At 42.1% G+C, this 26,261-nt stretch overlaps 2 protein-coding genes across 5 annotated transcripts; one reads left to right on the top strand and one right to left on the bottom strand.

The window, feature by feature from the left end:
• Window positions 1–341: 341 nt before the first annotated feature.
• On the bottom strand, window positions 342–7,398 carry DHCR7 (7-dehydrocholesterol reductase). 3 transcript variants are annotated; one of them, XM_066187462.1, is made up of 8 exons: window positions 7,309–7,398; window positions 6,241–6,404; window positions 5,162–5,384; window positions 4,527–4,617; window positions 3,787–4,000; window positions 3,070–3,274; window positions 2,403–2,534; window positions 342–1,817 (listed from the first exon to the last, which is right to left on the bottom strand). In XM_066187462.1, exons 2-8 carry the CDS (start codon window positions 6,336–6,338, stop codon window positions 1,353–1,355), a joined length of 1,428 nt encoding a protein of 475 aa, XP_066043559.1. In that variant the 5' UTR covers window positions 6,339–6,404; window positions 7,309–7,398; the 3' UTR covers window positions 342–1,352. The 3 variants fall into 3 exon arrangements, with proteins under 3 accessions (XP_066043559.1, XP_066043558.1, XP_066043560.1); XM_066187461.1 differs by having other exon boundaries at window positions 6,241–6,344; XM_066187463.1 differs by lacking the exon at window positions 7,309–7,398 and having other exon boundaries at window positions 5,162–5,293; window positions 6,241–6,326.
• Window positions 7,399–8,910: 1,512 nt separating this feature from the next.
• NADSYN1 (NAD synthetase 1) lies at window positions 8,911–25,594 on the top strand. Of its 2 annotated transcripts, XM_066187460.1 has the most exons (21): window positions 8,911–8,995; window positions 9,130–9,190; window positions 9,663–9,779; window positions 10,612–10,665; window positions 10,988–11,077; window positions 11,953–12,004; window positions 12,687–12,775; window positions 13,622–13,739; window positions 14,271–14,402; window positions 14,920–14,994; window positions 15,163–15,287; window positions 15,490–15,538; window positions 16,066–16,168; window positions 16,816–16,984; window positions 17,341–17,476; window positions 18,227–18,333; window positions 19,092–19,223; window positions 19,378–19,447; window positions 20,061–20,189; window positions 20,664–20,840; window positions 22,956–25,594. In XM_066187460.1, exons 1-21 carry the CDS (start codon window positions 8,911–8,913, stop codon window positions 23,007–23,009), a joined length of 2,124 nt encoding a protein of 707 aa, XP_066043557.1. In that variant the 3' UTR covers window positions 23,010–25,594. The 2 variants fall into 2 exon arrangements, with proteins under 2 accessions (XP_066043557.1, XP_066043556.1); XM_066187459.1 differs by lacking the exon at window positions 22,956–25,594 and having other exon boundaries at window positions 20,664–22,939.
• Window positions 25,595–26,261: the final 667 nt, after the last annotated feature.

The following is a 26,261-nucleotide window of genomic DNA, read 5'->3' as shown; positions in this document are numbered from 1 at the left end:
ATCAGGGCTGTCATCCAAGTGTCGCCAGGCACAGCACAGGGAGAGGAGAAGCACTACAGCCAGCAGCAAAATCAAAATGGAACCCCTAACAAGCCCCATGGCAAGCACAGGAGCCTGACAACTCAGCAGCACCAACAGCTCTAAATCCAACCCAGCACATTCCAGCCAAAGCCGTTGTTACCTCAGACCCTTCCAGCTCCATGTCAGGCACCAAAAGGTTGCCAGCTGGGGTTGTCATTGTTCAACCCCAGCAGGCAACTCAGCTCCACACAGCTGCTTGCTCACTCCCCCACCGTGGGATGGGGGAGAGAATCAGGAAAGGGAGAAACTCATGGGTTGAGATAAACACAGTTTAATAGGTAAAGGAAAAACTGCACACAAACAAAGCAAAAGAAGGGATCCATACTCCCCACTTGCCACCTGCAGGCAGATGGAAAGCAAGGCTCCATCACACGTAATGGTGACTTGGAATGACAAATACCATCACTCCTTACATCCCCCACTTCGTTCTTCCTACAGCTTTATTTATGTGCTGAGCACAATGCCATATGGCCTGGGATGTTCCTTGGGTCACTTGGGGTCAGCTGTGATGTGTTCCCTCACAACTCCTTGTGCCCATCACTCCCTGGTGGGTGGGGTGAGATGCAGAAAAGGCCTTCATGCTGTGTAAACACTGCTCAGCAATAGTGAAAACATCCCTGTGTTATCAACACTGTCTCAGCTCAAATCCAAAACTATGCCCATACCAGCTCCTATGAAAAAAATTAACTCTATTCCGGCCCAAGAAGCACAGCTCAGTAGCTTCACAGTCTGGTTTCAGTATCAAAATAATAGTTGGTCATGTTCCCTATTGTCAGGTACTGAAAATTGCACTAATTTATAACAATTTTCACTTTTGTTTTGGATTATAACAGTTATTTCAGACCAGATTCTGCAGTTCAGTATTTCCACCCTCCATCTCTTGACAAGCAATCAACAATCAAACTTCCTTTGCCGTTGCTCCCAACTGTAGGTTCTGATGGTCACAAGCAACTGCTTAAGAAAACTTCTTTCCTAAAGAGACCACAGAATTTATTTTCTTCTCTCCTGAAGCACTGAAAACTGCTTCCAGAACCCTGTTACTAACAAGAGTAAGGCCACCTCCCAGCTTTGGGATTTCTCAGTAGTCTCAATACATGATGCATCTTTCCTTAAGCCCCAAGTTAATTGGAAACAGCGAGATTCAGAGGGGTATTCCAATTAAAAGAATCTTCTAAAAACTGAGGCAGTTCATTGCCTCACTTCAGTTACTTTAAACACAGCATGCCTGCATGTTTCTTCTTTTTCTCCTTCCCCTGCATTTTGCCTTAGCCTTAAAATATTCTGGGCAGGAGGCGGTAGGGCACTGCAGCAGTGTAGCGCTTCCAGTCCTTCCCATACTTGCTGCTGCAACGGTGCTCGTCCCTGAGGCAGCGGTGGGTGAGCAGGATGGTCATGTAGATGATGTAGAAGTAAGGCAGGATGTGCTCAAAGCCACAAGCCAGGCAGTAGGACAGCGAGCCCATCAGGTCTCCAGTGTAGTTGAAGTGACGTGCCCAGCCCCAAAAGCCGGAGGTCATCAGCTTGCTGTAGTACCTGGCGCCATCCACTGACATGTAGGAGCACTCGATGTACTCGGGCCTCCTGCCCCAGATCCTGCAGTTGCCATTGGTGCGACGGAAAAGGTCCTTCTGGTGGTTGGTGGCTCTGAAGATGTAATAACCCAGCAAGCCCAACACCAAGACTCCCAGGGCGTGAGGGGTGCACAGTTGGACAGGATGGTAAACCAAATACAGACCCTGGGGAGCACAGAAACAATCAGCTGTTTACTTCCAACAGAGGCTCAGCATGCCTTGTCAATTGCCAAGTCAATTCCTTGACTACAGTGACCCACAATAGAGCAGAGGAAGGAGTAGAAAAATCTACTGCAATAGTAAAACTGCACAAAGCTTTCAGAAAACTCTGCATCCTAGAGTTTCCTTCTCTCTTTCTCTCTCCAAAACTGCACTTCTTTGTGAAACAAGAAGGATGAAAACCAGACACGAGGAGAAACCCAAGGAACAAAACCCAAACCACCAGTAAACAAAAGACCCTCAACCAGCAGGAGTAAAAAGAAAGGAAAATGAAAGGATTTAGAAAAGTATGCAGACACAATGGACAGTGACAGAAAGAGGCACAAAAGAACGGCAGGAGAGGAAAAGATGTCAAATCCATGCCTGGACAGGGAGCCTTCCTACAAGAGAATTGTTACAGAGACAGTTGCAATGATTTTTCAACAGTCCAACTACATAGAAACATTTAAGGTACAAATTAAACTGCTAGAAAGAATGTTTCTGCAAAGTTTCATTCCTGTTAGCCCAAATACACAAAGTACACATTTTTACCTGCAAAGTATAGAGGTAAGGCAACCAAACACAGTCTCCCCAGCCCAAATACCATCCAAAATGATCATGGCAGATATCAATGGTTTTCAAGTACCAGGCTTCATTCCAAAAGAAGTCCAGAACATAAATACCCTGCAACAGAATAATTTCACAATAATAACAGAGCACTGCCAACAGTACTCTGTTTAACAGGATTATCTTAATGTCTGTGCTGCCTTGTGATGTGATCTCAAAATTTCCTGATGTTTTCATGTTAGCACTTCAAAACCAGACATTCCTGAGCACGGTTAAGAAGAACTATCACATAAATCCAACCTACCTGGATACAAAACATCTACCTCTCTAGACAGATAAAGCAACAGTAGGATGACTAAGGCAAGCGTACAACTCAAGGACAAACACTTGGGGAGTGAACTCACAACTGACCACCCTGATCTCTCTCCAGCTTAGAGTCACAGGCTTACAAAGAGGAGGGATAGAGCTTTTGTTGAGCAGGCTTCCATTTACACAGACCAGGGAATAAATCCAAAGAATCCCCATCACTGAACAGGTTTGCTTCAGGCCAGGAAAAAACGCCTCCGTTTCATTTCCATGGAAGGAGGTTTTTCCCTACTTTCATACTAGCTTATTTCCAAACTGGTTTCTTAATTTCTTTCTTGGAATTTACCTGGAGGACATTGACAAGGATCATGGAGTTCGTCACTTCACCATAGAGCTCCTGCTGTTTGGCAGCAAAGGAAAGGTTGATCAAAGTCCAGGCCACAATCCCAGGGCGCCCATTGAAGAACAGCTTGAAATCAAACCACTTCCCTATTCGAGGGTTAAATTCAATCCCCATCATGTAGTCATAAAAGAAGTTTCCAGTGAACTTGCTGTAAAACATAGAAATTAGAAATGTACAGGGTTATACACAAAGACAGGTAATTGCTACTCCAACTACACAATTCAGCTTAATTTGATGTGGTGATAATAAAAATCATAAAACCATGTAACCTTGTGCAAGGTAACACAAACTGACCCAAACGAAGTATTACTTTAACAGACATAAATTGCAGAATTTCAGAGATGTCTGAGTTTACTCTTGGTAACACCGCTGAACAGTCTGTATCAGTGTCACAGATACACCCATCCTAAACTGTTTTCAGGATGGGTGTATCTGTGACACTGAGGCTGCCAGTCTCATGGTGTGCAGCAGGAAACACAGGGAATGGTGCTGGTGAAGCAAAGAACCACTGCCATACACTGTCTTAGCTCTCTGTGCCAGTGGAATATACTCTGTCATACAATTTACGTATCCATTTTTATTTCACTATTTTATTCTCTGACAAGGTAATTGATCTCTCATTACGAAATAATTGTTCTCTCATTACTAAAATCCACATACCAGTCTTTGGCATTGGTAGGGAAAAAGTAGCCTTTAATCATTGCAAACGTGGACACTGCATATCCCAAGATGTTGGCACACCACAGCAAAGGAATCCAGTTGTCAAAAATTATGGTAGGTGAGAAGAAGTGCAAGAAAGAAGCATTTGCAAACCAAAGCACATGGGTAATGATCCAGGCCTGAAGTCCATTGATTTCATATTTATTCACAACACCTGAAACAAGAAGAAAAAATGGAGTGTTAGTGACCCTGCATTAACACAGCTTTTAATTAATATGGGGATGCACAGAATACATAGAAGCTCAAATCAAATGCTCATGAAATTACTTCTCTTCCCTCATCCTCCCAATTAAATACCCTGAGGCACTTTTCCGAAAGTTCCATTAGACTCTGCTGTACCCATTAGGCTTCGTTAGGCTGAGCCCTTCTCCTCACAAAACTAAATTTAGACTTTCCCCAAAACTGACTAGAGCCACCAGTAACAGTTCACACATTTCGTCCAAGTCCCTTGGGTTAACGGAGATTGAGCAGGTTAAACTATCTTGTCAAATACCAGCAGCATTCTAAAAGATGACCTAGATTGCTTTCTTGTTTTGTTTGAACTGAACATGTGAGCAAGGTGAGAGCATTTATGTCCATGTTTCCTCTGGCTACACATGGGTTATTAAACACTTAAAGAACAGAAATATTGCAATTTGAGAAGATTGCATGGTGTGCATGTGTTCCAAGGAAGACCTTACCAGCAGGGGTGACAGCACCTTCTTGTACACCTCCCACATAGCCAGGGAGAAATTTATGGCAGAAATCAGGAATGGACATGTACAAAACCACCTACAAGAGAGAGCATGTATTCACAGTAAATACAGACAAGACAAAACCCCTCAAAACACTATCCCTTACACACATATACCAAATATAACATTTCTATTAAGTTTCTGGTATGTCAATATGGCAATATTTAGGTGCTGTGATTTTAGACTAGTAATATATCTAACAGCTATTCTACAGCTCTAAAGATGCACTTGATGTAAGGCTGTCATCCTTTCTTGGTGGGGAGGCCGGACAGTTGCTAACTACATTCAGGTCCTCGTTCTTTTATTTTGATCTATTTCTTGTGTATTAATTTAAAACAAATGGGTATTGTTGTTATATAGCTGCTTTTTCTTAAAAACCTCATTAAGGAATACGTCACACAAAGAATATTTGTGTATATTCCCATCATCCTTATTTTCCAAGTACACAGGCTTCATTTGGATTCCAAAATGCCTTGGAAATTGTCGAACACCAAACAGCAAATGCAGTGCAACATTCCACCATCCTTTGTCCAAAAGGATTCATCCAACAGCTGTGTCCAAAGCATAACTCAGTCATGTACCTGGAAAGTGACCCAGAGGGAATAGATGCCAGCAGCCCAATAGGTCAGCATGGGGGTCCTGTTCCAGATGTCAGACAGATGCTTATTCCCCCTCAGCAAGTCCAGGAGTGGATCAGTCAGAGAGCACTGGTACTGGGCACAGGACATGATGAAGTAATACACAATCAGTGGTGCAAACATGAGCAGGAAAAGGATGCTCGCCAAGGAAAACCAGTCCACCTCCCTGGAATCCAAAACAGAGCATTTTGTTTCCCCAGGTTTCAGATAGATGAGTTACATCAGACAATTTTTTCAGTGGACCTTCTAGACTTAACTGGATGAAAACTGAAAATATGTTCAGGGCACAGACATGTCTGGGGGTCAAACAGGCATAAAAAACTCAGCACAGAACAAACTTTCCCACAAACTTCTCTAAAACTCTTCTAGTTGCTCAGAGCAAGAAATTAGATGAAATCTCCCCTCCAAAAACCAGATTACTATTACAGACTTCACTTATTTCAATGACAATCATGGCTCTAACTGGTGGAGTATTCAGCTGGAAGTGATAATGGAATCCCAAGAACATTATGCAAAGCTTGGAAACTTGGAAAAGACAGACCTTGGGCAGCCACACATTGAACTTGCTGTGCCACCTTTGCTGCTCCCAGCTGCACTACAGTGCCCTATTAATGCCTGCCCAACCCTTTGAGAACTGGGACATGAGTCATAAACCTTGCTACAGCAGGACCTGTCAGCTGGGAATGCCACAGATGCCAGGGTGTCTGTTTTCCAAATCTCGGGAAATATTTATTTCCTTGAAGGAACCAGAAATTTTACCAATTCTTATGATTTGCTTTACTTTTTTTGCAAGGAGTGTGTTTTAACCCAAACCATCTGGCAAACTCTCTGCCTTCAAACACTTGAAGAACTCTTCTTCAGCACCTGCTACTACAGCAAATTACCCATGAGCTTTCCAGAGCAGGGCAACACAAAAATCTGTTATTAACAGAGGGGAGTTTAAAAGGAATACAGTATCTCTAGGAGTAAGGATAAAGCAATTGGAAATACAAGGCCAACTTAGGGTCATTGGCTTCTCTCACCATGCTCTTCCCCACTGGCCTTGAGATGCTTTAGTACCATTTTGCATGTTTTTGTGGTTTCTTTCTTCAGCAAGTTTTTTCTCCTGATGGGCTGCCATGATGTCCTGTAGGAAAGAAAATAGGAATCCTACTACTGCAGCTGGTTCTCAGTAGGTCTTATGCTTCTACAAGAGAATCACAAATAAAAGTTACTAAAATCTATTATATAGCCTTCAGACCACGTGAAGTTTGGGGGTGGAGGAGAGGAAGCAAAAAATTTTCACCAATTAATTCCCTGTGAAATTACATTCAGCAAAACATAATCAAAACACTGATATCAAAGTAATCCATTAAACTTCTTGCTAACTGGAAATTTCTTTTAAGATGCATATACAATATATAGCTTATTACTGACATGTAGATGTAAAAGGGAAAAAAACATTCACCCCATTCTCATAAATCTCTGCAACTAAATTGCCTTTCTTAATTTGAGAAATTACTACTGCTGTAACATTTTCGGTACTGGACCTTGTCAATTGGATACTTTTGCCCAGAGTCCTTGCTCCATAAATGTAATTTACACCACAGAAAACAAGATACTGACTTTTTGATTTTTGACTATCTAAGTCAAAAATCAGTGGGAATGGAGAATGATTTACTCGGCACCACCTAATTCTCTCTGTGGAACATGCACTGTAGCTTTCTTTCAGTCTCATCAAACACTTCTTATGTTAAAGATCATCATCCTATGATGTGAACAATGGAGTGACTCCCCGGCTCTATGTGCCTTATCACGGCGAACCTGATGCATTATCTGGACATTTACTGAGCCTGGCCATACCCTCTGCATCCATCACCACCTGGGCAACCTGTTCCAACGCCTGACTACCCCAACAGCGAAAAAAATAATTTCTCGCATCTAATCCGAATCTCCACTACCTCGCCTTCAAGGCAGCCTTTAGTCCTCCCACCGTAGGCCTCCTTTCAGAAGCGATCTGAGGGGATGGCGGCTCGTCGCTCCCCTTTGCCTGCACGCCTGGCTCCCTTCCAGGCCCGATCCCAGACACGACAAGGAAGGAATGCACCCACCTACGGGACCGGGCCCGCTGTCTCTCGCCGGGGGGTCTCCGACAGCGGATCACTTTGTCCCCGGAGCCCCTCCCGAGGCCACTGCCACTCCGCTTCTGCCGCACGAGCGGCCCCTCCGAGCCCCGCCCCCGCACCACAGCCTCAGCCAATCCCCGACGCGCCCCGCCCGTTCCGCGGCTCCCCATTGGTGGCACGCCCTCGTCCCATGGGCCGAGGAGCGCGAGGGGCGCAGGCTCCGCCCCCTGCCCGGGACCCGCGCTCCGCCAGGGACGCGGGCGGCGCTTCGGCCGCCGGGCGGGAGCGATCACTAAATAAATGAACCCGAACGTGCTGCAGGAGTGGGAATTGCTGTCCAAGGAAATAGGTTACACCTGCACTTGGGTCACAACATCCCCCTCTGCGGCCATAGAGCCCCTAAGCCAGACTGGGCCGCCTTGAGTCGGTATTGAACTCACCTCATTCCACTGACCGTTCTGGGCCGTTCCAATGGCCCCGCAGAAAAAGACCTGGGGTGCTGGCCGAGAGCTGCTGGACACAAACCCAGGTGTGCCCAGATGGCCAAGAAAGACAATGACATCCTGGCCTGTGTCAGCAACAGTGTGGCCAGTGGGATCAGGGCAGTGACCCTGCCCCTGTTCGGGGCACCGCTGCGATCCCACCTTGAATCCTGGGGTCAGTTTTGGGCACCTTAATTCAAGACATTGAGTTGCTGGATTGTGTCCAGACAAGGGAATGGATCTGGGGCAGGATGTGGGCAGAGAGCGAGGTGGGGAGGGAGGTCTCATCCTGGAGGAAAGGAGGCTCAAGGAGCGGATCTTCTACACTCTACATCTCCCTATAGCCTGTAGGCTCTTTTAGCAAGTGACATGCAACAGGAGAAGAGGAAATGGCCTCAAGTTGCGCCAAGGCTTGTTAAGATCAGATATTAAAAAAGTTTCTTCATGGAAATGGTTGGCAGGCATTGGAACAGACTGCCCAGGGCAGCGGTGGAGCCATCGCTGCTGGAGGTAAAAGCCGTGTATACGTGGCACCTGGGCACATGCTTTAGTGGTGGGCTTGGCAGTGCTGGGTTAGCGGTGGGACTCAGTGATCTTACAGGTCTTTTCCAACCTAAATGATTTTGACTCTAGTACAGAAACAATAGCAGCTGAATATGTGACGACGGACATAAGAGAGATGATTGAACTTTGAAGAGGTCATCCTCTCTGGGATCAGCACCCTGAGAGCTGTCGGGATGATGCAACACACAGAACGTTACACCCTGTTCCAGTTACCTTCAGCACTCACACTCTGAACTCAGTTTGAGCGGCACCTCTTAAAAGAAGCTCCAGGGCTACGAAGGGGGCTAAAGCTGCATTCCCGTTATTCAGGGCTCTGGGGAGATAAAACCGCGGAAAGCGCGTAGCGGTGTGCAGCAGCACACAGCGTGGGTGGACACCGGGTGTGGGTGCAGTCGGTGTTTGAAGCACTGACGGTGCGGGTGCTGCCGGGGCCGGAGGAGGAACCGGGAGGAGCGGCCGGAGGAGGAACCGGCCGGAGGAGGAACCGGCAGCCCCGGCCCGGCACCGCCCCGGAAGCAGCGGGGAAGGCGGCGGGGCTGCTATGGGCCGGGCAGTGACCGTGGCCACCTGCGCCCTCAACCAGTGGGCTCTGGACTTTGAGGGCAACCTGGAGAGGATTTTCAGAAGTGAGTGCCGAGATGGCTGGCTGCCCCCGGCCATCAGGAGGCCTGTCCCGCTCCCTCCTTCCTTCGCTCCTCCCGCGGGCGGGGCAGCGCAGCCCGTGCCTGTTTCACGCACTGCGCTCCCAACACTCTTCCAGGTATCGACATCGCCAAGAGCAAAGGAGCTCGGTACCGGCTTGGGCCAGAGCTGGAAATCTGGTAAGAGCGCTTTGCTGGCGCTGGGTTTGGTGCGATTCCAGTTAACTGTGGAAGAACAGTCAGGAAAAGCATCAGCCCCGCGGTGCTTCAGTGCACAGAGCCGTGCTTACAGCATGCGGCTGTCGCTGCAAAGAAATGCATTGTAGTGAGCACAGGATTGGGTCTATTGTCTTGGAAACCTGACTGGTAGCGGTAATTTTTGACCTGTTTCAGTGAGTTTTCCTTCAGGGGAACTGTGGTGCTTTGATTTCTGCCTGTGCCCAGGCTGCTGTTAATGGAGTATCACGGGGTGATACAAAATGCCGCAGAGTTTTAAATGCTGTAAGTAGGGATGGTGTTGATAGCACTGCTTCTTCATTTTCTCTGTAAATTACCTGTGTGGGTGAAATGTTCCTGTCTGAAGTAGTTTTGGTTCTTTGGCTCTAGTGCTGATCTGGCCGAAGTTTTGATTTCTCCTTGTTTCTATACACAGTGGTTATGGCTGCTCAGATCACTATTATGAGTCAGACACACTCTTGCATTCGTTTCAAGTTCTGGAAAAGCTCTTGGAGTCTCCAGCTACTCAAGATATTATCTGTGATGTGGGAATGTAAGTTGCTTTTTTTGTGCACCTGTGATAAAGGGGTAGGTCCTTAGGGAATGCTGCTTGTGCCACGCTCTGGATAGCGAGGGCTCTGCACCAAACTTTCAAACATATCTTAGGAACTGCACTACTTTTCCCCTTTTAATTATCATGACCAGGACTGCAGCGTGCAGAACACTTTCTGAAAGATAATCCTTCCAAAGATTGCTGGTGGCTGAGCCCTTCAAGAGAGAAATAGGATAATTACAGTTATATATTGGAAACCTTAATGTCTGCTCCTTATTGCCACAGGTCAGACTTTGTGTGAAGTGTAATTCAAAGGGCTTTATAAATTGACTGTCTTGTAGGAATGTGGGGGCTGCTTTCACTGACAGACATCTTAAAGCAACATCAGCGTATGTGAAAATCACTGAACGCATTGTAAGCCTTGTGCTGACACAGAAGGGTGATAAATTATATCTGTAAAATTAACGTGTTAGTATTGATATAAATGTGTAAAGCTAGTTTGATTTTGGACTGGGTTGGCAGTATCACAAGATGTCATGTTTGATTAAATAACCTGGCCCAGCCACTGGGAATCTTCTGGTCTGCTCATGTTCCAAAGGCTCAGGTAGGAAGTTGATACATCTGAGATTGACAGCATGGTCAGTAACTCTGATTTTTTCAAACAACTACTTTAAATAAAAAATTAGAAGCTAAAACTTTATATATTGTTTTGCTTGATTGCATCTAGTGAGGTCTTATGAGTAGTTTTTATGCAGTAAAGTAGATTCTGTAGCTTTTTATAATTTCATTTAGTGAGTGTAGTCACTGCTAATTTTGCTTCTTATTTTCACAGGCCGGTTCTGCACAGAAATGTTCGCTACAATTGTCGAGTGATCTTTTTAAATAAGTAAGTAGTTCTTGATGTGTTGTAACACATTTTTTCAGACACCAGTTTGGCCTTCAAGCGAGATTCTTCAGTGCTGTCTAGAGTGATGGATTTATCTTCCTATTTGCTATATTTTGAGAGAGACAACTAGGGTTTTCCATGATCTATTTTTTCTTTTCTGATTTGTGGAAACTAAATTCCCACTGCTTTCTGGAAGAGTTCAGAAAAACCCCTTGAGTCTGCAAACAGAAACTTTAAAAAATGTTACAGTATAAAAGAAAAAAAGGAGTTGATCTTAATCAGTGTTCATATATAGCTTTTCTGTTTTGTTTTATGATTTAAGGAAGATTCTTCTGATCAGACCAAAAATATCACTGGCAAATGCAGGAAACTACAGGGAACTTAGATGGTTTACTCCATGGAGCAAAACAAGGTATGCTGGCAGCTGTTATAAAGGTGTTAAAAAACACAGCTTCCTGTTAGCACCCACAGCAAGAGGGTTGAAATATCTACAGCAAATCAGCACTGGCTGCTACAGGGAGAGCAGTAAGACAGAGTCAGCCAAGTGACATGGTTGTAGTTTGGTTAGGAAGCTTATTGAGCAGTCAAACTCTGAGCTGCTGAACTGCAAGAAAAAGTGGGGCTGCTTGATCCTACAACCAGTGTAAAGTGTCGATTTGCTGGTGTGTGCTTTCTGAGGACACCCAGCTCAGGACTGGAAGGGGCTGTGTTTATCTGCTGGATTGCTGCATCCCAGTACTGAATGGGCAAACACTGAAATGGATGAGCTCTGTCAGAACTTCAACAACTGCAGAGAATAAAAGCTGCCTACCTTATGATGCTGCAGAACATGCGTGGCACTCATCTCTGATGCTGTGCACTCATCTTGTAGTCAGGGAATGTTTCCAACGTGAGGGTCTCAGTTGAGCACTTCTGGTCCCTCCTCTGAGCCCCAGTTGGTTCTGCGTTCCTCGTGTAGTAACCCTGCAGGAAGAGAAACTTCCAGCTGGCATTTGACTTGCATGCTGTGTTCTTTGTTAGGTCTGCTTTCTAGCCAGGATGGGGCATTGATTATCATGCCTTTCTGAAGCATAGATGTTGCTATCTTGAAATGTTAGCATTTCTGATTAATTCCACAGAGAATGTGAAGGTATTTTTTCATTTTTTAAACACACACAGCCCTTATAACTTCAATACAGTTTTTCTTAACCAACGTTAGAAGGTGAGATGAGAACCAATTCTGTGAGAACCAGTTCTTATGCTGTGATTTATGTAATAATGTATTAACAATCTATAAACTTGATTTAGGCATGTGGAGGAATATTTTCTACCCAGGATCATTCAGGAAGTGACTGGACAGGTAAGGTGGTTTTTTTCCTTAACTTTAGCATCTTCCAGATTCAGCAATTAAAAACTGTAGTCCCCAAAATTCTTCTGCCAGTCATGTTGTACATTCATATGTTTCAGTGGGGGTTCTAAGTTACATTAAATGAGAGCATAACTTAACATTTTTTATGTTTGTATGTGGCAGCAAAGGAAGTAAATTTTAAATCTGCCTCAGGTGTTGGTACATACAGAAATTGATTGCCATATTTTGCACAATTTTGGTATCTGTGCTTGAGACTAGAATTGAGTATGTGTTTTTAGGTTAAAAAAAATTAAAAATCATTTAAACCTGCTTAGTTCAGAAGGGTCTAAAATTTGTTAGTTCCAGCTAAAGCATGAGTGTGATTCCTAGCAACAGAGAGTCTCTGTTTTGTAGACTGTTTAATTTCTGTCCTTAAGCAAAGCACTGGATCTGAATACTACTGAAATTAATACACGAAATTTCAATCAGTCCAGAAATTTGCATTTTGGAATTATTTTTTTTTACTCAGATTTGGTATAAAATAAAAGAAGGTATAATGTGATTGATATTATGTCACTAATTTCACGTAAGTGAGCATTCAATTTTTATATTTTCTTAAGATTTGTAGTTAGGTTTTTGAATTGAATAGCTTGTTATACTGCATGTGTGTAAGAATGTTCTTGTTTTTCCTCAGGAAACTGTTCCTTTTGGTGATGCAGTGCTAGCAACCAAAGATACCTGCCTAGGGGCAGAAATATGTGAAGAACTCTGGGCACCAAACAGGTGAAGGAGAAGAGGAAATAAAAAGTAAACTAAAACATACCCTGGAGCTGCCTGAAATAAATGTTTGAAAAGATCTTCTTACTACTTCTATGTAATTTATCTTTCAGAAAGTGTCAGTAAGATAAAATATAATTAGGAGTAATAAATACATCATGGGAAAGACGTCACTGGGCTAGGTGCAGGATGGCAAAGAAATGTAAGTGGTTAAGCTAAATCAATTCAAAACAGAAGGCAGGGGAGAAATGCCAAAAAGAGGCAGAGTGGAAAGAGTGACCTAAGGAAATAAATGACAGGTAACTCTAGTGCTCATATTCCTGATATTTTTCCAAATCTCCCAGTTACATTAATTTCCTTTAATAAGGAAACTGCAGGTGTGGTGTATCAAAGATGTGATTTTTTTTTTCCCCAGTATTTCTTTCTTACAACTTTGGAAAAAGGAAAAAAGCAGTAAAAAATCATCTCCTTGTGGTTGTGTCTTTGAATTTACTAGGAGACAAGGAAAAGGGGACAACTGACTTTGCAGTGTTTATCCATGTTGCCCTTTCAGACCAAGATTATGTTATTCTCTCTTTCTTTGAGACCTGGCCTTCTATAGAGTAGAAGGGATTTCATTTAGAGCAGAATGAGCAAAAGCCCTCCTGACCTCAGCAGGCACTGCTGGTCTTTGACAGAAGAGTTGGGCAATGCAAGAAAATAAGTATTTTTGAAAGCCCTATCCTTGTTTGAGCTAAGGCATGCAGAAAACTGACAGTGACATAGATGTTTCTGTTTGTCAGTGATTTTTAATGATATTTACAGTTTTCACAGCACAGTAGTGATTTATTTTTGTGCCTTTTGCTTTGACAGCCCTCACATTGAGATGGGACTTGATGGTGTGGAAATTTTCACCAACTCTTCTGGGAGTCACCATGTGCTGCGGAAAGCTCACACCCGGGTGGATCTGGTGAATTCTGCCACAGCAAAGGTGTGCACTTTTCTGCTTGGAAAGTTCTGTTTGTTTTAAAAATGAGAAGGCATTAAGTGTTTGGACTGTAATCCTATCTAACAGTGATGGGGACAAAAATAAAGCTATGAGTGTACATTACACTGTGAAAAAGCTGCTTTATCATTGCAATTTAACAGGCTTTGCTTATATTTAACAGTGTCTGTTCTCTCCTCTGATATCCAAACACAGCTTCTGTCATCACCTTCCTGCTTTTCCCAACCTCAATTTGAGCTCAGAATTTCAATTTAGAAGTGCAGCTCTCTCTGTTTGGGTTGAGGGAATGACTCTTGTTACCAGTAATGACTCCTGTCAAGAGAGAATCCCAGCCATAAATCATTCACAATGTAAAGGGAGAGGAAGTTTGTAAGAAGGGCAGGAACGGAGAAATAACATTTTGATTTTTAACATCTTGTCAGGTGCTATATTCTGAACAGTTGGTGTTTTTTTTTTTTTTTTTTTTTTTTTTTTTTTTTTTTTTTTCCCTTCTCTGCATGTTTGTTTCCGTGGCAGAATGGTGGAATATATATTTTAGCAAACCAGAAAGGCTGTGATGGTGATCGTCTGTATTATGATGGCTGTGCCATGATTTCCATGAATGGAGAAACAGTTGCACAAGGATCCCAGTTTTCACTCGATGATGTGGTAATGTTTTCCCCCCATAGCTGCTAGGACACTTTTATGCTCAACACTTCCCAGACATTCCAGACTCTAGGTCCACATCTCTAGACTAAAAAGGGTGTATTTAAATTATGCTATTGAACTAGATCTGAGTGTTTTCCTAGTCAGATTACCTACAGCAGCTCTCCTGCTTTTGTGAGGAAGGAAGTACTGTCACAGTGGAAGAACTTCATGAAAGTACTTTTGCATGCAATCACCATGAGGAGAGACCCTGTTAATTGAGATTCCCTTATCTAAAGGAAGAAAGGTGAAAGACTGCAATGTTCTAAATATGACCCAGTTTTGTTGACATAAGGTTTCACTTTGATTTCAGGAAAAAGCAGATTTGTCATCTAGGTTTCCTCACATTATGTTCCAGACCCATCTCTTTCCCCAATGACGTTTCTTGCCTTTTCCTTTGCCATAGCTGATGCTGAATTTTTTGCCAAGCATTGTTCATCTGCTTGTGTAGAGTGATCTAATGTTGAAAGCCTTTCCATAGGAGGTGCTGGTTGCCACTCTGGACCTGGAGGATGTTCGAAGTTACAGAGCAGAGATCTCGTCTCGTAACTTGGCGGTAAGAACTCTTTGTGTTTGTAAACTCTGCCACGTTTGAATAGTTATTGAATGTAAAAAGTATTTGCATGTCTTGATTTTCACAGTATCATATAGAGCTGATGTTTTATAGGTATATGCTATGTTGGTAAAATTGGTGTCTTCTGAATTCTTCTGTACTATTGCTTAGGCAAGTAAAGTGAATCCTTATCCCAGGGTAAAAGTGAACTTTGCTCTGTCGTGTCCTGATGATGTAGCCATTCCTACTTGTATGCCAATCCAGTGGAGACACCACAGTCCTGAGGAGGAGATCAGGTAATCAAACACTGAATCTATTGCTTGAAAATTATTTTGATTAAAAAAAACCCCAAAACCGAAACTCAAAGAAAGGGATAAACATGATGTTTTTTACATTTAAGTAAAGGAAGTCTCTCACTGGAACACCACAGTAAATATGTTGACTTGCTTAGGTGTTGTTCCCTAACTTGCTTAGAACTATGATGTTCTGTAATTTCAGCCTTGGACCTGCATGTTGGCTCTGGGACTATTTAAGGCGCAGCAAACAGGTAAGGACAACTTGTTTTGTTTTTCCCTTGGCATACACAGCTTCTTTTGTGCCACAGGCACAATCCAAATTGTTATCCTGTGTTGTTGGTAACGGAAACTGATGTTAGTCCAAGGTACAAAGTTTGAGTTTTGAGGCAGCTCATTCAGTATGCTCTGTGCACCTTTCCTTTAGGAATTGCTCTTTCTTGAGTGCAGCAGAGTGACATGAAGTAGTCATTCAGTGTAATAATAAAGTATATATGAACAATATAATCCTTATTATTAGCTTTTCTGTCTTACTAGAGGGTGAAGACAACTGGAATTTTTTCTAGCCAAAGGGTTTTACACTGACTTCTTGTTTGATTGTCCAGTTCATGAGAGTTTCAGAGGATTTGCTTTGGGTTGTTTGTTCTGTTTTTCCCCAGTAGAATATAAACAGCCTTGAGCAATGCACCTGTCATTTTTCTACAGGAGTGTGTTTCTGAGTGGTACAATATGTACTTTCTAATTTTGCTATGTGGAACCTCTTCCTTGCTCTGTTTTCAAGGCAGGATTTCTCCTACCTCTGAGTGGTGGAATTGACAGCTCTGCTACAGCTTGCATAGTGTATTCCATGTGTCACCTGGTTTGCCTGGCAGTCAAGAGTGGCAGTAAGTAGATCTGTGTGTCCAGCCAGCTGTGTCTACTAATGGTTATGAGCAAGTAAATATTAGCTGGGTGCAGTAGCTGCAAGAGCTTATTAATGGCAGACCCTTTTCCTGTTGTTCTAATGGAGTCCTTTGTATCTCTTCAGAAATTCCAGCGAAAATGTGTGTCCAGATTCAGATTCTCTGAATTGGCATAACGGTTTTTGTTTTGTGTTTAAGAATTGGATGTGGAACTCAGACTAGTTTCTGTCTAGACTATGGTTCAAATGTTGGTTGATGTAGTCTTCAGTTTATTTTGAAAATTTACCTCTTCTATTAAAACCAGCACTACAGCATGGTTAGGTATGGTTTAAGTTCTTAAACTGGCTTTAAGCAGACTTCATGCTTTTAACTAAGTCTTTGTACATACTGGATCATGTTTTTTATGAAAATTCTTTAGGAGATCAAAAGGATGTAATATTTCTGTGCTCAAAATCAGTAATTCTTTTATTTGATGGATGAAATTTTTTGGGGGGAGTTAGATGTAGTCATCCTATTTGTCACGTAAAGTTAAACTGGAGTATAAGATATTTGCATTTCCTGCAAATGGAGGAGCACAATAATTTCCACTCTTTTTCTGTTTTTTTTTTTTTTTTTTGCTTTGTCCTCAGATGTAGATGTGCTGGCTGATGCACGCAGGATTGTGAACGATGAGACCTACGTCCCTGAGGATCCTCAGGAATTCTGCAAGCGTGTCTTCACCACGTGCTACATGGCTAGTGAGAACTCCTCCCAGGATACCTGCAACAGGGCTAAACTGCTGGCTGAGCAAATAGGCAGGTACAAGCTCAGAAGTGCTGGGAGAAAAACATCATGTTCTGGCAAAGACTTACATCTAAAATGTTTAAGCACGAAAATGGGAAAAAATAAGAGAGGAACAGGAGGTGGGTTAAGTAGGAATGCTACAGATATCATTATTTAAGTGTTAAAGCGAGGTAAATTCAGAAGCATTTGGCAAAGGACATAGAATTTTGGAAACAGACTCTGAAAAGTGTTATTTTTTCCTAAGTTTCTTCATACCAGATCTGAGATTTCAGCAGCTTTAAAACCTCATTTGATGGGTGGATTTTATTTTTTTTTTTTTAAATATAGTCAGATTGTGCTGGTTGAGTCACTTGTGCTTTAATTGTTCTCAGCTACCACATCAACCTGAACATTGATATGGCTGTGAAAGCTGTTGTGGGGATCTTCAGTATGATGACAGGTCGAACTCCCCGGTTTTCTGTCTATGGAGGGGGCAGCAGAGAGAGCCTGGCACTCCAGAATGTGCAGGTGTGTGTCCTGTAGGCTGAATCAGCTCACACTCTTCTGGTTCTGTGGGTTTTGGTTTGATTTTTTTGGTTTTCCAACCTAGCCAGCAACTCTGCTTTAGTTCTGAGTGTTGGTTATTCTGTTTGATAGTTTCTGTTAATTTGAGGACTTGATCTTTCTCTCTCTGTTACTGGAGAAATCCAGCTCATTGCTCTGGAAGCAAACATTGAATCCTTTATCCGCTGTTTGGCAACAGGAGAGGCTTAAGTCACAGAGGAGCGTGGGTATTTGCTTAACATCACCCACAATTCTGGCTGGAGCTGGAGGCTGGATCCCAGGTTGGTTTGGCATTAATGCCATCCTTAGAAAAAGCTGAGTTTCAGAATGGAGACAAAAGCAAAGTGAACTTTTTACAAACATTTTCTATTAGACTAGAGGGATTTATTTACTCTGTAAAAGGGAATGGTTTATCTGCATACTTCATCCATCATGGATCCTTGTTAGTGCTGTTAGAGGTAGCAAATGGCAACTACTCCCCAATTTGCAGTTGGCCAGGAGAAACTTCCTCGGTCTGTGGCAGTAGCAGATACTGAACCTGGATTTCCTGAGTGTTCAGCAATTTCTCCACAAGACTATTCTTCTTGCAGCCACACTTACCCTGCCTGCATTTTGTTCTTCATGAGTCTGTTTAGACAATTGATTAATAAAAGTGACTGGGGAGAAATCACTCTGCTATGTAAAGTTTGCTTTCCTTTTCATTTTGCTTTGCAGGCTAGAATAAGAATGGTCCTTGCCTACCTGTTTGCTCAGCTGACCCTGTGGGCTCGTGGGATGCCAGGGGGACTGCTGGTGCTGGGTTCAGCCAATGTGGATGAAAGGTTGGTGAAAATTAGAAATCCAAATCCAGGTAGAACAGGTCACTGTCATTTCCGAGCAACTCTACCAAATCCCACTGTAGATTATTACTCAGAAGAGGTAACAGCCTAAGAATACATTGGTAACAGCGAAATGAATGAAAATAGTTAAATCAGCCTGAATGGGAAGCTGTCTATTTTTCAGAGGTTTAGCCAAAGCATTGCTATAGCTTTCCCATAAAATGCTGTTTTCAGTAGAGCTTACCTGTGCATTCACTAGCCAATTTGTTGAATTTTCAATTACTGTGTTAGGAATTAAGATGTGAACTTTGAGCTGAAAAAACAGACTTTAAAATCTGGAGTACAGTTATTAGAGCTGAGTATTTGAAGATTAAAGCAATCCCTTTAAGACTGTTGGGAGTAGTAACCTCTAAAACTGTGAGAGTACTGTGTGCTGGTTGTGTGGGTGTTTTGATATTTATTGTTTTAATTGGTAAGCACAGTATTTTAATTGTTTTGCACATATTGCCTCAGCATGGATGACAGTTCTGCAGTGCTTTGTGATTGTTTGAAGTATCACCATCTGGAAATTTCAGGGCTTTAGGATAGCCCTGTTGCAGTTAAACATGTTTGCTCTTTAGGTATAAATATGTTACTAATCTGCAGTCTGTTTCTCCCTTTCTTCATGCTACATATAAATTCTCTGTAGTTTCAAGGATTATATTATGCTGCAGTTACATTATTACAAACTGTTGCTGGATAAAATTTCCTGTTTTGCTCAGTCTCTGTGGTTATTTGACCAAGTACGACTGCTCCAGTGCTGATATCAACCCCATTGGTGGCATCAGCAAGACTGATTTGAAGAACTTCATTCAGTACTGCATTGAAAACTTCCAACTCACGGCCCTCAGGAGGTGAGCAGTCATTCAGTGACTGTGTTTGTTCATTCCACTGGAGGAACTGTCTGAGCCAGGTGCTTCATTTTTGGGATGAGGCGTTGTTTTAACAAATCAACTCTCCTAAGACTGCATAGAATCCATGTTTTTTCCTTTTCCCTCTCCCTTACAGCATCATGTCAGCTCCACCCACTGCAGAGTTGGAGCCCCTGGTGGATGGACAGGTGGCTCAAACTGATGAGGTAACAATGGGCAGTGCCTGTAAAATGCTCTGATAAGCCTTACCCAAAATCTGGGGTTTGTCCCATAACTGTTTTTTATTCTTGTATGTAACCATGCTTATTGACAAGCATGTTACAAACAGTCTTAAAGCTGCCAACAAAGCATTAGTTTCCAACACCTGCTCTAGCTGTGTTGACAATAGTTTCCAAAACAGCAAATTAACATTTTTGAATTATTTTAGATTTTTGAACACATAGAAGGATGGATTTGTAAAGGTTGTAAAATGCAGTTTGTTTTAAGGTTTTTTTTAATATCAAAAGAAAGTCAGGGCCTTACTGCTATGAAGATGACTGGTGACAAAGCCCTCTTCTCCCCACACCCTTCTCTTTGCTGTCCCTTTGGAAAGGAGAGGACTGATAAAACTACCTCTGTGGCCTCCAGTCTCCCAGTTCAGAGAGATTCCAGTGGGTTTTTTATTTCTGCTCATAATATTACAATGTCTTTTTGACATGAACAATTTCATTTTGGTGTTTCTTTGATTTAACTGGCTTATTTTAATTGCTCCATGAAAGTATTCATTAAAAATTGCATAGTTAAGATTTTCAGTGACTTTCTGTGTGTGTGTGTTTTCAGGCAGATATGGGGATGACATATGCAGAGCTCTCAATCTATGGGAAATTAAGGAAAATTGCAAAGACTGGACCATACAGTATGTTCTGTAAGCTGATTAATATGTGGAAGGAAATTTGTACTCCAAGAGAGGTAATATACCAAAAAGAAAAAAAAATCAAATAGTTTAATGTTTTTGTCAAAATAGAGTGTATTTGGAGAAAGGTCAGGTTTCTTTTAACTGAAAGAAATAGGTTCATTATTTTGTGTTTAGAGATTATTCTACAGCTGCAGCAGAATATGCTGGAAAAGCTGGTCTGCATCTCTTAAATGGAGCTTGTTGTCTTGTGCTGCAAATTGTTAAAACAGTTGTTAATTGGGTAATTTGAAAACAATTACTTCAGAAGTATACCTCGGGGAAAATTGCTCTCTGAAATACGGATGACCAACTACTTCTGAAGCCTTTGGTTATGTGTTCTGAGACAAAAAAATGGCTCTTGCTTTGAAAAAATACCTAGACTGTGTAAAGGTAGAAAGCAGTCTCCAAAATACTGTATTTCTCTAATTTTTTAAATTAAAATACTAAAAAATGTAATCTGATTAAAAGCTACATTCTTTATACACCAGGTGGCATCCAAGGTTAAGCATTTCTTCAGGATGTATTCAGTCAACAGGCACAAAATGACCACCCTCACTCCATCCTACCACGCTGAAAACTACAGTCCAGATGACAACCGGTTTGACCTGAGGCCCTTTCTCTACAACACCTCATGGTCCTGGCAGTTCAGGTGTATAGACAAACAGGTAAATGCCCTCTGCTTCTGGAATGATTTTGTACTTAAATTATTCAAAGTGAGTCAAGCCTGGTTCCAGTGAATCTCCAGCAAAAGACAACTAACATTTAGGGTCAGTTATTACCGAAATAATTGTGATTGTTCTTTTCACATAACTGTGAGGCTAAATCCTCTGATTTCAGTGTAGGCTGTTTAGGTTGCTTTTTGTTATACTGCTGTGGAAAAAAAAAAAGAAAAAAAATAAAAGAATACATATATTGAGGACTGAAAATAGTAGGTGTACCCAGACTCATGAAGTCTTGTGCTAATGGGAAAAACAAGCTTTTGTGTTTTGGTTTCAGTTCAGAACCTGTCTGAAGGGATCTGTTTAATTGCAGAATTAAGACTTGACCTACATCAGCATGGGGAAAGGCAGTGTATGAAGCAGCAATTCACTGTGAGTGCTTCTCTCACCTGCTTCTGCAGCAATTCCTTTTTGAATCTCAAGTTAGTTGACTCACAAATACATGTTTGCTCAAACACAGAAGCAGTAATGGTACCGTGCTCAGTTTGAGCACTGAGATGGAAAAGGGCTCAGGTGATTATTGAACCATGCTTAACTTTTTATAGTTTTTAATCACGCGTTCAAATTTATTTTAATGCCTCTTTTATGTCAGAAGTGCTGGGGTGAAGAATTTTAGCACGTTGAAGTTTTTTCTGTCAGAGATTTTACGCTCCAGTTGCTTTTAAGAATATGTTTATACATGTAATAAAATGTTAATTACTTCATCTGTGAAATGCCAGACATGTTGTAAGAGTATTTTACTACCTTGAAACCTGGGATAAAAGCTACCATGTGCAGTACTTTATTGTAAAGTATGTATGGTGGGGGATTTCTTACATCATATTAGACTTTTTCCCACTGAAGTCCAGGACAAAAGTTCTTTTGGTCTCAGTGGGAGTCAGACAAAATGTTTTGTAGGGTCTGGACCAAAGTGTAATTATTTTATGCTTACAGTAAATGTGATTAAGATCTTTTAATGATGCAGGATACTGTTACACTAACTAGATTTGTATGTAGTAGCAGTTTTGCTCTGCAAGGGTAGTGGCCTTTGCAACTTATTCCTGGAAACTGGGAGACAAGTTTGGGAAATATTTTATTGTGTAGATATGAGTAACCTGAACTGATAGCTCCTGCAGCTCTTTGGAAAATAATAACTTGCAGTGGTTTGAGTCAAATCTGCCCTATTCAAGAAAAGGAATACAGGAAGAGTTTCCTCTTATTGTAGGTGTTCAGCACAATTGTAATTCTGAAGAGAATCACTCTCTAGGACAGTTTTCCACTGATGATTCTGCTCCTGGGACTCAATCTGCACTTAAGGTTTATCTGGCATAGTAACAGTACTGTGAAAATACGGCATAAACTTGACATAAAACCCACTTTTAGTTAAGTAATGCCAGGTTTTTCTGTAGGACAATCATGTTACAGCTCGAGCTCACTTGTGAATGGAAACGATTTGGAGTGCTAATGATAGAGAAATCTGCTGGATTTGTAGAAAGTACTTTTCCTGCTTTGGATGTCTGTAGTGTAGTCAAGCCAGTTTAGTTATCCACTCATTTTTAGTGCAAAATTCTGTTCATATTTGCTGCAGAAGGAACAGGGGTAAAAGGAATTTGAGATCATAGCATTTACTGGGAATTGCTAGACTTGCTCTTGGAATCTTCATGTCATTCAGCTCTACCAGGCTGAGGGGGTTTAGAACAACCTTAGGAACTCTGGCAGTGCTGTCTGTAGCTTCTGCCTTGGAGCTTTGTCTCAAGTAAAGGATTTGTGGTCAGAGCACAAATGATGCCCTGCCAGGTGCCAAAGTGTTCACTGGGATTTTAACAGCTGGCATAATTTGAAGGAACTGTGATGCAGCTCAGAGGAAAGCTGGCACATCCACCTGCAAGGATGAGATATCAGCAGGCTGTCTTCTGCTTTTTCCAGTGTCACACCACAAGATTAGCTGCATTTGGTCAAACTGAAAGATTTATACACTTCATAAAAACCTGATTTTCTGTGTCTCTTTCACAACCTGTAGCAGATGTTGATGGAAGAACAAGCTTATTTTTGCTACTGAATTGGTTTCCTCTTTACTTGCAGGTATCCAAGCTAGAAAAAAAGGAGGGAATTTCTGTAGTTGAAGATGTGGACTGACTTCCTGTCTTGTTTAACTCTGGCAACTAATTAACTAATTTGCCAAACAGAATGTTCAAAATTGGATTATAGTATGATAATGAGCAGGGAGGACCTGCTTAACAGTTTTTGAGCTGACCATTGTAATCAATTTTTTTAATTGACTCCCTGTTTTAGTCCCAATATACTTAAACTGTAGTTTGGCTAAGGGATCATTTATTAAGGATTTTCTTCAACTTTTTGAGTTAATTGCCTTTAATTTAAAATATTTGGATAATCATAAATAAACCCAGGGTAGTCTTTTGTTTGGTTCTGATAATTTGGATATGACTGCTGAGTAACATTCAGCTGAATGCGTAAAATTTTAACAGTTCTGGCACGTGCTGTTGAGGGTGAAAAACCTTACTCTGCAATAAACTTGTAATTTTGTCATGCTAATTGGTTCAGTTCTTATTCTACATGTTTTTTATTTACCTGGCACTGACTTTGTAGACTGGTCCAGTGTTTTGAGTGGCCAGAAGGTCTAATTTGGCAAGGTATTGGAAGCTTGTCTATCTTGAAGCAGATAGGTAATCTTCATGTTCTTGGGATCGAATTTAGAGTTCAGCTTCTTGTTTTGTTTGAATGAATGCAAATGCAGAATAAAGTATAAAACCAGTATCCTCTGAGCTTAATTACAGTGTTACCCACATCCAACCTATGGTTTGCAAAAATATAATTTTTAACTTCATTACTTCAACTGATCTTTTAAATTTTTTCAGTGGTGTGGAACAATAAAAAAGGATGGGCTTGTTCCTTTGCCTGAGGCCCTTTTCTTCTTTTTCATTTAATGTTTGGCTGTTCTCATTTCTTTTTAAACCTTGATTTGGAAGGTGCACTTCTAATAGGGAAAACTAGAAATGCCTTTCTGCAGTTCTGGGCAAACAACATTCTTTACTGCAACAGCGGGAGAGCTTAGGCCCAGTGAGACTTCTGTTAAAATAGTCTTACATTGTGCTTGTGGAAAATGTCTGCTAGAAAGGGCACATTCTCCACAATTGTTTTCCACAACTTGGGAGTTGATTCACTTGGAGGTGAAGATGCTGCATTGTTCATTGTGCATTTTTTATATGGTACTAATTTAAATATATAACTAACTTACCTTAAGGAGTGCTGCTGGTAGGAAGGATGCTATTTGCATCCCCAGCTGCAATTTGCCTTCCTTCACAGTTAGCTGGGCACTTCACTTCCCATTCCAGCCAGAGGGGGTGGATGAATTCTGAACAGAAGTTCAAGAATTTGTTGTATATTTGAAGATTTATTTCTTTGTTTCCTCCGGAAGTTACTGGTTTCTCTTTCTGGACAATCACAGAAGAGGAAAGAGGACACATTTGCTTACATTCAAATAAAAAATACTAGCACAAAAATACAATATTTACACACATCTCCTGTGTTGTTGCTGTTAATGTTGTTACCCTGACTCTTTCAGACACTTGTCTTTCCTGGCAATGGATTTACAGCACGTGAACAAATTGCATTTTATTTCCTGCCTGCTAATGCTGACTACAGATTGTACCAGGTCTCTCCTATTTTCTTTTTACTATCCAGAAATTTTCACTGTGTTTCTAGTTTGACTGTTATCAATGCTTAACTCCAGTGTTATCAGTGCATTGTTGCCTACTGAGAATGGGAAATAATTCTAATGTGTAGCTGATGATGTTCACTTTTTACTGGAGACAACTTGTATTGTGGTTTGTGTGGCCAGGTTTAAGTGGGGGAGTGCTACAGAAGTGGCTTCTTTGAGAAGCTTCTGGAAGCTTCCCCTGTGTCTGGCAGAGCCAATCCCAGCTGGCTCCAGGATGGACCCAGTGCTGGCCGAGGCCAAGCCAACCAGTGATGGGAGTAATGCCTCTGATAACAGATTCAAAAGGGAGAAAAAGATGTTGTGCAGAAATAATTGCAGCCAGAGAAGAACAGGGTGAGAATCTGTGAGGGGAACAGCCCTGCAGACACCCAGCTCGGGGCAGGAGGAGGGCAGGAGGTGCTCCAGGCACCAGAGCTGAGATTCCCCTGCAGCCCCTGGTGAGGCAGCTGTGTCCCTGCAGCACGTGGAGGGCACAGGGATGCACAGATCCACCTGCAGCCCATGGAGGGGCCCACACCAGAGCAGGAGGATGCCCAAAGGAGGCTGTGAATCTGTGGGAAGCCCAAGCTGGAGCAGGGTCCTGGCAGGGACCTGCAGACCCGTGGAGAGAAGAGCCCATGCTGGAGCAGATGTCCTGGAAGGACTTGCAGCACTGTGGGCAACCCACAGTGGAACAGGCTGTTCCTGAAGAACTGCAGCCCGTGGGAAGGACTCCTGTTGGAAAAATTCGTGGAGGACTGTTCTCTGTGGGAGGGAAACCCCCATGCTATTGCCCTGAGGAGGAAGCAGTGGCAGAAACGATGAGAACTGACCATAATCCTGTGCCCTGTCTCACTATGCCACTGAGAGAGGGGTAGAGAATCGGGAATAAATTGATGCCCAGGAGGGAGGGAGGGCTGGGTTGTTTTTAGGATTTGCTTTATTTCTCATTATCCTGTTTTGATATGATTGGTAATAAATTCAGATACTTTTGCTATGTTGATTCTGTTTTGCCTGTGATAGTATTCGGTGAGTGACCTCTCCCTGCCCTTAATCTGTATTTTCTCTCCATGTCCAGCTGAGGAGGGGAGTGATGGAGCAGCCCAAGTCAATCCACTGCACAACCATTATGGAAAAGATAACATCAAAATAAAATATCATTTTATCTTCAGATGGATCTTACTCTGACTTATTTGGAAGTCAAGTTTTAAACTCATTTTTGACTAAACAGTGGTGCAGATGAAAGCAAAAGCTACCCCACTGCTATTTATCAAATACATATAAAATGATACATGGTCGTTTTCAGAGTTAAATAAAGGTGGCCCATAGACACCAATCAATTTTTTGTCATTTGGCTGAATTTGTGACACATCATGGCTATGAGCCTGTTCTTAACCATACATACCACCAGCTCCCTGAAAGAGAGCTGGCCTATGGCAACACCGTTGTCCACAGCGAACATTGCTCCCTGGTCCGTGATTTTATTTGCAATTCAACTAGTTCTTACAATTAAGAGCCACCTTAGAACAGTCTTGACTGTGTAAAATATTCACTGAAGAGCACCAAGTTTGATAAACAACGTGTAACTTTAAATTAAAGAGCAAAGTATGGGTCTGCTTTTACTTACCAGGTTGGAATACTAAAATGAGGGATTGATACACTCTTGTGTT

Source organism: Chamaea fasciata, unplaced genomic scaffold, assembly GCF_029207755.1.
Source record: "Chamaea fasciata isolate MVZ Bird 193981 ecotype frontalis unplaced genomic scaffold, bChaFas1.0.hap1 SCAF_7, whole genome shotgun sequence".
NCBI lineage: Eukaryota > Metazoa > Chordata > Aves > Passeriformes > Sylviidae > Chamaea > Chamaea fasciata.
This window is presented reverse-complemented; position numbering and strand designations above follow the sequence as displayed.

Bases quoted from the DNA above. Each gene is read 5' to 3' on its own strand.
- DHCR7 (XM_066187462.1), bottom strand. From the start codon at position 6,338: ATGGCAGCCCATCAGGAGAAAAAACTTGCTGAAGAAAGAAACCACAAA. The intron at 5,385-6,240 runs GTGAGAGAAGCC...TTTGGATTCCAG, and splicing joins GGCCAGTGGGGAAGAGCATG to GGAGGTGGACTGGTTTTCCT. The intron at 2,535-3,069 runs GTAAATTCCAAG...ATTCTGTTGCAG, and splicing joins TCCTTGTCAATGTCCTCCAG to GGTATTTATGTTCTGGACTT.
- NADSYN1 (XM_066187459.1), top strand. From the start codon at position 8,911: ATGGGCCGGGCAGTGACCGTGGCCACCTGCGCCCTCAACCAGTGGGCT. The intron at 9,191-9,662 runs GTAAGAGCGCTT...TTCTATACACAG, and splicing joins GGGCCAGAGCTGGAAATCTG to TGGTTATGGCTGCTCAGATC. The intron at 17,477-18,226 runs GTGTGTGTCCTG...TTTGCTTTGCAG, and splicing joins TGGCACTCCAGAATGTGCAG to GCTAGAATAAGAATGGTCCT.